General features: G+C 36.9%; 1 protein-coding gene across 1 annotated transcript in view; it reads right to left on the bottom strand.

Moving 5' to 3' along the window:
* ESR1 (estrogen receptor 1) overlaps positions 1 to 12,238 on the bottom strand; it is a 111,873-nt gene that overhangs the window by 1,547 nt on the left and 98,088 nt on the right. Inside the window, exons 6-7 of the mRNA XM_026044399.1 lie at positions 6,829 to 6,962; positions 51 to 234 (exon numbers count right to left, since the gene is read on the bottom strand). Of these exons, the coding sequence (XP_025900184.1) occupies positions 51 to 234; positions 6,829 to 6,962 (318 nt within the window). The remainder of the gene's footprint in view (positions 1 to 50; positions 235 to 6,828; positions 6,963 to 12,238) is intronic.

Raw genomic sequence — 12,238 nt, 5'->3', positions numbered from 1 at the left:
TTACACTCTGGCAGTTGAAGCAAGAGGGCTGGCCACGCACTTGCTCTCACCTCATGTGCCTGATGTGGGAGAGGATGAGCAGGAGCTGAGCCAGCCGCCTGTGTTGCTGCTGCAGGGAAAGACCCGACTTAGCCATTAAGTGTATCAGAGTATCTGTGATTTTGTCCAGAACACGGTGAATATAGTCTTTCTCTTCCAGGGATTTCAAGGTGCTGGAAAGAAAAGTGTACACACCTGGAGTAGGAAGGGAAAGAAAACAAACAAACCACAGATAAAAATTACTTTGATAGTCAGACTTGCTCAAGGTATACCTCATGGTTGGCTGCTTTAGCTGCACTAAACCACAAGACTTGACCTGTTAACCTCCTTTTCCTTCCACTCTGTTTTCTTTTTCCTTCATCACCTGCTTGGCTTGACCAGAGGCAAGTCTGGCTGCCCAAGACAGGCGGGATGCACCGTGCTGGCCAAACCAGTCACTGACAGGAACAAGTAGAGAGCCAGGCTCTCCAGATGTGTGGCAGGGCACCCTGCACCATGGCCTGGCCGCCACCCTGGCTTCTGAACATCTCCTCACCTCCTGGTAACTGGGAAGGATGTGGAGAGAGTCACCACAGAGCACCAAGATGCACAGGAGAAATCTCAAACAAATCAGATCTCCCAAACAGAGAAAGGAAGGTGCTATCCAGGAGACTGTTTGCAGATTAAATCAATCCATTTGTAAAGCACATGGAAACCAAAAACTTCACAGGCCCATAAGGAACACAACTCTTGCACTGACAAAACTCTTGCCCTACTCCAGAGCTTGTTATCAGCCACCATGGCAAAGAAGGAAGAGGAAAAAGACACCTCATGCAAGCCTGGCTTCATTCCATGGCCCAAGCTGCTGTTCTTGGTGGCAGGGGAAACGAGCACCCAAGGCAGACTATATGCGCTGCTTACTCAGCCCAGGCAATCAGTATGTGCAGATTACTGTGTAAACAAAACCAGTTTTTATTTAGCCACGGTCACCTCACCGTAAAAGAAACCTCCAAACCAAACAAGACCAACCAAGCAAACAGCAACCTTGTAAGGTGCACCCCTTCATCTGCAAACCTGGTTCTCCTTTAAAAGCCATGTCCAGAGCAACCCATGTAAAATAGACAGGCATATCATCTCTGAAAGTGAGAAGTTAGAAATTTTGGACTGGAAAGAAATTATTTTCTAGAGATGAAAACACCTTCAAACTCATTACCCAGCACCACTTCTATGTTTTGTAGAAACTGCTCTAACCTTTCCACTGGTAGTAACTCTTGTGAGGCACGTCAGCTGTCTACTTTAGAAATTCTGATCTATTTTGCACATTTTTGGAGAGCGGTCATGAATTTGCTCTGGAAGACAACACATAGTCAATGCAAATGTATTGCATAATGGAGAATGAATTAAAACTGTTGTTTATTCTTCAATGATTGCAGTGTATTTTGGGAACCTTAATAATCAGACTGCAAACATGAATAGCCAAGCAGTCTTTTGAACTTTGCTTCATACTGGTTTCTGGAACTCACTGATTCTTTTTTCTTTTTTTTCCCCCTAAGTAGGAGGGGAGAGGGAACGGAAGAAAGGAGGAAAAGCAGAGACAAAATAATAATCTATCTGGACCTCTACAAAAAGTAAAAGTGTTAAGTACTGTCATATAAAGCAGAGAATGGCAGTAATGGGAAGCTGGTCTTCCAAACAATTAAGGATACTCCTCTGAATTATCTAGATTTTAACAGCTAAATTCAGACAAAAACAATGGAATGCTGAACATCAAAAGACCTCCAGCACCATGATCTAAACATAGGCACTTCAGGCAGCTCACTGGAACATCAGACTCAAAACTGTGAAACCAATACCCAGTGGTATCAAGAATGTCCAATCTGTGAGTCAAGAAAAAGAAAAATCTGCTTTGTTTGAAAAAAAAAATCAACAAAAGGCAGGCACAGGAAGAAAATGATCAAGACCATTAAAAAGAGGATAGCTGATGGTTTCAAACTCTGAAAACCATGCAACCAATTTACAAACCATGCAATAACCATTTTACTCACACAGCTATTTATTATTTTTTAACTGAAATTTATTCACCAAAAAGAAAGTAAAAGTTTTTTTTCCAGCTGAATGACTTCTACCCATATATGCCTATCCATATATGTCTATTGATAATGCTGGGCATTAGATTTTAGTAGGATCATGTAGAAAAAGCTTTCTTAAATTTGACTGATAAACCACAATCCATTAGAGGAAAACATTCTTCTCATAATCCAATAGTGCTTCCAAGGCATCTTACCTCAAGCAGAGAATACTAGTGTGCCCTGGTAGCAATATTCCTTAGCTTCATAGCTTTGAAACCAACAAGCAAAAAAATCCTGTTGAGAGGAATTGTTCTCACCTGGGTCTAGTCCAGAAGCTATTAAAAATTACAAATCAAAAAAAAAGTTTAAAAAATTGTAACAGCTTCAGGCAATTGCCAATCCATAACAGTAGCAAAGAAAAATGACTGTTGGTTCTCATTTCTACCCCAGGTGATTACTCCTGCCCCAGGCCAACAACCTAAAATTTTCCCCAAAGAAATTCCAGCTATTCATCACACAGACACACACACACACAAAGGGAGATTTGGAAGAAGAGTGAATAAAAACTGTCTTAGCAAAGTGAAATTTAGCAGTCTCAGAGGTCTTTCCAAAGTCTGAAGCAGAAAGAAAGAAAAGCTACCAAGTTGTTTTCCAACTCTATGTCAATATTATTAAATGCTATAGAATAGAGGCTTGAAAAAGCACTGCACTGCAAGCAAGCATCTGCCTACCTGTGTCTGTATTTCAAAGTTTCAAAATCATGCATAAACAAATCCTCTTAGGGACTGCAGTCTTACCATGACAGAGTTGTCAAACAGTGGTAAAGGACTTTTTGGATATTGCTAAAGCGGGGAGAAGTCTTCTTTACCTATTCTGTTGAAAAAGCCCCAGTTTAGAGCATCTTTATGCTTACCACCAACCAATATCCCTGAGTCTTTGCCCCATCCACCACGGCCCATTCCTATGTGTCTCCATCTGTATCAAGCCAGGCTGAGCTCTCAGCAAACTCAGCTCTGGAATCATCCCCAAAGAAAAAATATATAAAAAGTAAAATTTAAAAGGAATTGGAAAAAATAACAGAAAAGAGTGAAACAAAAAAAAGCCACATTAAATAATGCATCAAAAGGTCTGCAGGCTTCATGAAATCAACTAAATCTTTCCATCACTATGGCATAAATGATTAGGTGAATTAGCTGCTATGGCAGAAATGACCTACAGCTTCAACTTTAAAATGAAAGGCGATTGCTTTGCCATATAACACCATGCCTCTTCTCAGATCTACTTAAAAAGTAAAGGTCTGGCAACACGCTTCCCTTTGACATTTCTAATACTTACTTTACAGTGTTAAGGAACAGCATTTTATTATTGAGCTAAATTTGTTTTTCAAGAATGGAATTTTCCTTTTACTTGAATGGTTTATTGCTGCAGCTTTGAAGGGCAACTCACATGCTACAGCATATCTAAAATGCAGACAGCAGGGAAGCCAACATTTTTGGTGTGTTTTCCCACATTTTGGGGGAAATATCCCCAAATGGGATCATCCCCAATGGGGAATATCCCACATTAGTGTAATGTTTACATTTATTTGAGTACCTAATCATAGAATAAAAATCAGCTTTGTAGGGCAGGTTCTAGAGATCATCTAGGTCAACTTCCTGCTCAAACAGGGCTCATTTGAAAGTTAGAGCAAGCTGTTCCATCCTTCAGCCAGCTGAATACTGAGTATTGCTGAGGACATTGATCCTACAGTCCTTCTCACTGACCGGTTTCAGTGCTTGGCTCTCTCTGTGAAGTACTTTTTCTGTTCACCTAAACAACACCTGCCTTGCTGCTGTTTTTGTCTCCATAGAAGCTCATCCTTTCACTGCGCGCCTCTAAGAAGAGTCTGGCCCTGGCCAGACAGATTTCTGAGGACTACGATGGAAGCCCCCTTAACCTTCCCTTTTCCAGGCAGAAGAAACCCTTTGCTGTCCTCAGAAATCCTCTATGCTGAGTGATGTTGAGTACTTCACATTTCCTGTGTGTCCAACACTGTGTCTAAAAGAGGATAATTATAGTGTGCAGAGACAAGCATCTCCAGAGGATAGTTCAGAGTACCTATGCTAGATAACAGTTATGCAGCTACTACACATACTCCAAACCATACTACTTATCTATCTCTGTAAGAAACCTTGTCTCCTAATTTGAGCATCTGAAGGATGTGACAACCAGAAGTTTGTGCTCACATTTCCAATAATTAATTCTTTTTAAACATCATCGACTATAGGAATGCAAGTAAATAAATAAATAGGGAATTACATCTAGCTATAAAGTCTATTAGAAGTGGTATGGCCATGCACTCTGTGAACATATATATATGTATGTTTAGTTTATGCTGTTCTCAGATACACCTCAATGAGTAAGTGCACAAACCAGAATAAAACATGATGCTTTGCTTAGCAAAGGTGAATTGCTTTTACCATGAATCTGCAGCAGATTTACCTGAAATGTGCCTTCTCATCTATCACCATCAAGACTTTTCTAAAAACATGTAAACTTCTGGACAGCTACAAACATACATTTAGTGTCAAAACAAAACAAAAGGCCCCACAAAATCAGATCACTCAGTTCTGACCTTGTAGTACACACAGCACCATCGATCTGAAATACTTGCTGTACCGTTCTAAACCCTGTAGGAGTGAAAAGCTAATACCAGCTGGCCTCTCCCTCCGGGCTCATCTCTTTTATGTGCAGAAGCAACTCTGCCTCTGTTTATCCAAGTCCCACTGACTTCACTTGCTGTATTTTTTTCACCATTTTTCCTTAGAGGAATCTTGAAGGAAAAATACTATTAATGAAAGTGAGATGTGGTTATAACATATACCTGGCAATGTCTGGTAAAGAAATGACTAAATAAAAAAATCTAGTTTTATGGATCAATATTAAACATAGCAGTGGGACAAAAATTCTTAACAGTGTAGGTCAATAATTTCAAATTCAAGACAAGAATCCTCAGTTCATTTCCTTCAACCTTTTAATTCCATTTATGTTCTAACAGTAATTCAGCATTTTTATAAATCGATTACATATTCCAGATTTATTTAAGAGTATAATTACATTTGAATATATTAGCTAAAATCTGGAGCAGCATCACTTTTCACAATAAAATAGAAAAATATTCCTATAATTATCAAGATATGAGAGAAATATGAGAGGAAAATAAAATATCAGACTTAGTGTTTTATTACAGTTACCTCACTTTGACATCCAAGATATAAACAATAGCCCTTCATCCTTTATATGCCAGGTTCTTGTCACAGATGTCAATCACTGGAAATTAGTGGCAATCACGAAAACCCTGAACCATATTAATAATATCTCATAGAACATTAAAACATTAGTGAAGTGTTTTATATTTAACAAGATTACTATATCACATTGTTGTAACTTTTTTTTTCTTTTTCTATTCTTTTTTTCCTGATTAGATCAGGTCCCAATGTCTGTAAAGAATTAGCGGCTGGTTAATAAGGCAATGTCTGGAATGCTTAGAATTCTTCGGTGAGCATTAACTGAACTTGTATTTCATACAGCTTGGGAAAGTGCTCTGTTACACAACCAGGTAGAAAAGATACACAGAAAAGATACAAGCGTTTTGTGCAGAGACTAATACTGAGTTTAGACGCAGTAGAGAAAGTGGAGAACAAATGTGTGGCTCTTCGAGGAGTGTTATTAAATTCAGGCATCTGTAGTCATTAGGTAGGAGCTTAGTAGAGATGTCAGTCTAAAATTTCGACTTTGGTGCCTACATAATTGTTTTTGAGCTCTATCACTGCCGTAAGAATATTGTGACTTTCAATTCTGCATCTAAATGGAAATTGTCTTGAGTTTTCTGTCTTTTTAAACATAAAAAAACCTTCCTGTGTGCAATAGAAAGTCTTGTGCCACACTTCACTATCTTGATCTTCTTATTTCATTTATGTGATACAGAATTCATCTCAGTTATTTTTGATATCTACACCTAAACCAGTTAGCTAGTCATCTTTTTTTATATTTATATAAATACATACCTTTAGATAACTTTTCATACATGTTTATATATATATATGTATTTATATTTATAAATATATATATTATATATGTATGTATTTATATTTATAAATATATATATTTCCTTTCTTTTTTTTTAATCCAGGCACCTATTTTTTCAGACTACTTTAGCATGATGTTTCCACCCTCAAAATATTTACTTCATTTCATAATTTATAAAGGTAAAATGATTGCATCAAGCTTAGACGTCTGTACTTTACTATAATGCAATCCATGACCTCTATACTAGTTTTGAAAAACTCAGATACATCTTTTGACATTATTTCCTTTATTTTACTATTACCAAAAAAGAGAAAGCATTGGCCCAATTTTGTTTTGGATGGAGTGTGGCTTCAGCTACTTTAGTCTCCCTTAGTCCACGCTTCATCATGACCTGCCAGTGCCTAGTTCAAAACAATGAAAATAAATTATGTTTGCCACACTCTCTTTATCAACTCCATTTTGCATTAAATCACTGGCTCCCGAATACACCACTGAACAAGCTTTACCCTCCTGTGTCCCTGCCTGGCAGTCCTACATAGTATCTATGTTGGTAGTTCCCTTCCAATTGCTGCTGTTTCGAAATAAATACATCGTTCAGTGATAACAACCAGCATTAAAACTAAATGCAGAAGCACAAGCAAAGACTCAAGTGAAAGCACAGCGCACCACTTACCAGAATTGAGCAGGATGATGGACTTAAGGCACACAAATTCCTCCCCCTGAAGATTCATCATGCGGAACCGAGCAGCAGTAGCCAGCAGCATGTCAAAGATTTCCACCATGCCCTCTACACATTTCCCTTGATTCCTGTGTGAAAACCATCAAGGGGAAATGTTCACAGCTTTAATGCCACAGCATGAGCTTTTCAACACTACATCATTCTCCTGCAATTTAATTTCCCAAACATTGTCCTGCTGGCTAGCACTTGATGTCCTAGCTTATGCTTATTTGGCGTGCATGCGATTACAAAATAATGAATGAATAAATATTCTTTTTATTCCAAAGACATGCCTATTTTATAAACTCATCATCAAGTGCATTACTGCATTACTGCAGTGGAAGATATGAGATTGACTCAATCAAAAATTCACGTGGAGGACAAAGATTTGTTTAAACAAATTAATTTAATTTTGATTTCTTTTATTGTGTTCACTTTTATTAATTTGTCTTTTTTTTTCACTTAATTTAAATGATTCTGTGCATTTCTAATTATGTTTTTGTACTTCTTTGTACCTGTCTGTAATCTTTAATGTTACCTGGCTGCAATCTTTAATATTCCAACCTACTCCTCCCATTTTTCTTTTACCTCATTGTACCTCCTTAGAGTTATTTATGAGGCAAATCTTGTCTATATGAGGATGTTTACAGAAATCATAACCTTCAACCATTCAGTAATAATGACAATTAACACTACTCTCTGCTCAAAGTATTAGTTATCTTAATTTGACTAATATTCACCTTGCATACGCAACCCACACTCAGAATTAACATGGATTGCACATATTGCAAATTTTATCTGCAAATTTGCTCACCATTAAATTTAAGATCATTTATGTTACCAATATTTTTAGCTAAAACTACTAATTTTTATTAGAATTGTATTGGTGAGTATACTTGCTGATTAAAAATGCATCTTTAATGTATACCTTTTACGAAGAGAATTTTAAAGGTCTTTACCATTGGAAACTTCAAAAGAAACTTCAAATTATTGGATGACTATTTCATTACAATTTATCATTCAAACATGGACTGAGCATTTCTTAATCTCTTTGTAGCAGAAACAACAATTTGACTACTGCACAGATATACCTGCCTCAGTTCTCATACATCCACACTGTTGATACCCTTTGGCTAATGTCTAAACTCCCATGGCATTCTCAAACAAAGCATTTCCTTTTTAAAAAAAAAAAATATTATTTATTTATTTATTTTTGCTGAGGTCTGAGAAAATTCTTTGTAGTTCTCAAATCATGCTTAAACCTAACAAACAATCAAAGCAGGTAAGAGCATATCAACGTGTGCTTGTGCTCCCACTTCCTTTCAATTTCAAAACTTCATCAAGCTTAATTTTGTTCTTGAACTTAAATCTACAAATCCTTTATCCTAGGACAGTGCCCACCAACCAGTGACTAGAGCATTTAAGAGAAACTATTTCAGTTTGCCGCTTGGAGAGATACTTAAACAATATATCAAGAATATATATATATATAAAATATATATATATAATATCAAGAAAATAAGTGTAGGGACACTCCCTTAAAACAGCCAGCAGTCATGTTGGATAAACAATACTGATAAAAACATGAAATAGTCAGTGGCCTGTTTTTTTTTGGAAGTGAAATGTGAGAGTTTGAGCTCCAGCTCTGTGCCAGGTACCATGGAGATCCAAATGAGGGCTCCAGAGCAAGTTATTCAGTGACTGCTATACCAGCATTTTCCCTCAGATTTGTTGTTGTTGTTGTTGTTGTTGTTGTTGTGACAGAGACCACAGTTTAAAAAAAGTAGTTACCTCTTTGTACAATGAGACATTTTAGAATAACTTGTGGTCATGCATGAGATGCTAAAGATATGTTAACAACAAGTAAGAATTAGTGCTAGCTACAATACAATAATAATTTAATATAATGTAATTTACAGGATCAGTATTTCAATGTCTTTTGTGGTATAACCTATGGAAGTGGTATAACCTATGGAAAAGATTCTATGTTCATTCCTTTTTAGAAAAACAGAGCTCATCTATCTTCTCTAAATTTCCATGCGTGCATACTTCACACTAACTGAATTCACATGACAGAATAAATAAAAAAATGAAAAATTAAGAGATTCTAAGTATCTTTTGATTTCATTTGCTCCAGTGAAATTCCAGAGAATTCTGTAAGAAAAAAAAAGGATAAAACATTTTCGGTGAAGTCAGATTCCTAGCCTTAGGTGTCAGATGTGCAAGCAACACTTTAGAAAATTTTGTTTTATTATCAAAGTTAGGCTGCAGATCCAACCTCGTTGAAATCAGGAGGAACTGGAGGAGTTTAGTATCTTTGAAATGGAGGGTTCTAATCAAATATTTTTATTATCTTGGCTACAACACTGATTTTCTTTGTTACCCAAAAGAAACTACTTGAAATAGGTCCACCAGAGAAGAAAATAGCTCTGTTCAGAAGATTCTTTTTCTATTTGTTTATCCCATTTCAGTGGCTCCTTTCAGAAGGAGGATATTTATAGCAAATTACTGCCATGGTAAGGATGTAATGGTGCTATCTCCAGTTCTCCTAGTCTGCCTTCTTATTTTTTAACATAAATGAACACCATTATCACTGAATCACATGATCATGTCTTCACAGCTGCATGTCCAATAGATAGAGCCTAGATCACATCAATGAAAGCAACGGATATGAAGATTGTCTTTATCCTACCAACATACTCTTGTCTATGTATACTTTCAGCTTATTGAAAACAAAGCAGTAAAGGCATGTTTACTGTAAGATCAGAAATTGTATTCTCAGAGGAATCCTTAAAATAAGCCATTGGGAAATGTTTATGGAACTTAAGGCAAGTGAATTAGGCTGTTAAGTTTAATTTTTAAACTGTGTTAAACTAATGCATATGAGTAATATGCACTTTATAGAAAATCGATAGAATCATAAATTATTCAAGTGGAAAGGGAGTGTAGAAGGTCTCAGCCCAAAACCCTCTGCCCAAAGCAGGGTCAGATGTGAGCTCAGACTGAGTCACTCCAGGCTTTAGTCATTTGAGTCTTGAAAACATCCAAGTTCAGAGACTGTACAACCTTTCTGGGGAAACTGATCCAACATTTAATTGCTTTCACAGTGAATATAGTGAATTATTTTCTCTCTTATATCCTGTACAAATCTCCTCTTTATGACTCCTCAGTCTCCCACCATGCATCTTAATAAACAGCCTTAACACCATCTTCACAGCTATTAGAACATCAGGCTCAGCTCTCCCCCTGGCTGAGCAGACCCATCTCACACTCATCCCCTCCCCAAACACCATCTTCTCCAGCATCCAAACACCTAGGTGGCTCTCCACTAGATCTTCTCAAGTTTATAAACATTCTTGCTGTAACAAGGGGACCCAAAAGAAGACACACTATTCCAGATACGGTCTAATAAGTGTCTAGCAAAAGGGAAGCAATCACTTTCCTTGATCTACTGGTGACATTACCCATCCAGGATGTTGCTGGCTTTCATTGCTATCAGATTGCACTTCTGGCCCATGTTCACCCTTCTCTCTAACAGGACTCCAGGCCCTGTTCAATAGAGTTGCATCCCAGCCCCAGACAGTCCCAGCCTGAACTGTGGCAGTGGTTAAGTTTATCGCTTTTGTGGCTGCATTTCCTGATGTTCCTGTCAGTCTATTCTTCTAGCCTAAGCCTCTCTGAATGGCAGTTCTGCCCTTGAGCATATTGACTGCACCCATCAGTTTGGTGTCATCTGCAAACATGATGAGAGTGTGCTCCATCTCCTCCAGCTCATTGACGAAGGGAACAGAACTGAACCCCTTATCTCCACAGATTCTCAGAGATGTTAGCAGCCTTGCAATAACGTCATACGGCATTCTTGGATGTAGCCCATCTTGTATGTATTGGGATTTCCCAGGAGATTCACAATTGAGTCGTCTTTTACTAACTCAATCCTGTCCTCCTTGAATCCTGTATTCAGGCACTAATAGCCTAAATGTTATTTGTCTTGGCAAATCCTAGATATTGAGAATGTCATTTACAAAAATACAGGATCAAGTGACGGAGAAGTGGGAGGGAGGGGATGGAGCAAACTACAATTGCTTGAAAAGATGATGGAAGCAAACACATTTCAGCAGCGGCAGATGTTAAAACAAAACCCAGTGACTACAAGTTGCTGCTTAGAGAGTTCAGGTTGAATAGGAGGAAAAAATTTAGTCACTAGAATGGTGGTGCAGTCCTGAAACTGGTACCTAGATAGACTGTGTATTTTCCATCCTTGAAGGCTTTCAAGTCTTGGCTAAACAGTGTCACAAGTGACCTAAACTGGTCTTGGCAATGGTCCCGCTTCAAGTGGGAGACTGGACTAAGTGATCTGCAACTAACATTTTTATGATTCTAAGTGAATTGCTGGAGAAATTCCAGCAATAAGCTAGTTTCAAAGGGTTTTGATCAGAAGCAAGAATTTATTACTAGTCTTAAGCTTTTTAACCGAGGATTCAAACATGCAGCTAGTACCTAAGTATAGAATAAGAGCAAACTTTAAATCATATACATTGAATGAGGTTTTCTGCACTAATACAGTGGTTAAAAAAATATCTATTACAGCTCTTTGACTTTAGTTTAAAATATGGCACAGAATATAAAACAGGAAAGAAAAAAATTAAAATGAAACGTTAAACTGACTCTCTCATAATTTGAAACTTCTTCATAAGTTTAAGCTTTGATTGTATTTTCAAGAAAAGTTTGAAAGAAATGTAGTACTGTTCTATTCATAATAATTGATATATTCTGAATACATAGTTCCTCAATATTTCATCCTTATTAACATATTTCCTTCACATATTTATTTTATATTTGGTTAGAATTTACTTATATTTCATTAAATTATTCAAAGTTACATTCAGAGAAAAGAAAATTTTATCTATCCAGAAAGAGGAACACAAATGCAGAGGAGGAGATAAATAAAGTAATAGCATGCACATTTGTCAAAAAGGTACCTTCTGCTTTCGTTTTTTTTTTTTTTTCTTTGTGCTTTTATTTCACTGGAATCTTTTTCAGTTGATTTAGTACATTGCTAGAGTAATTATTTCATGTTGTTCAAACAAATACAATATTTCTGGCTACTTATGCAAAAATATGTGCCATTAGTGTCAACATATGAATCACAGTCTAAGAATCACTAACTTCTGGGCAATTGAACTAGTAACACAATGGAAGTAGTATTGTACAACGTGGAATCGATTTTTTTTTTTCCTTAAACTGAGGGCAAAATTTCCTTAAATTATATTTGCAATTCCAACTTAGATCTATAAGAAATACAGCCAAAATATCAGCTCCAAACATAATTTTGAGAGAAGAAAAGCAGCAGGACCAGATGAACACC

Source organism: Nothoprocta perdicaria, unplaced genomic scaffold, assembly GCF_003342845.1.
Source record: "Nothoprocta perdicaria isolate Ctin4 unplaced genomic scaffold, notPer1 scaffold_36, whole genome shotgun sequence".
NCBI classification, from domain to species: Eukaryota; Metazoa; Chordata; class Aves; order Tinamiformes; family Tinamidae; genus Nothoprocta; species Nothoprocta perdicaria.
Note: the sequence above shows the minus strand (reverse complement) of the source record. Positions and strands in the feature narration are given on the sequence as shown.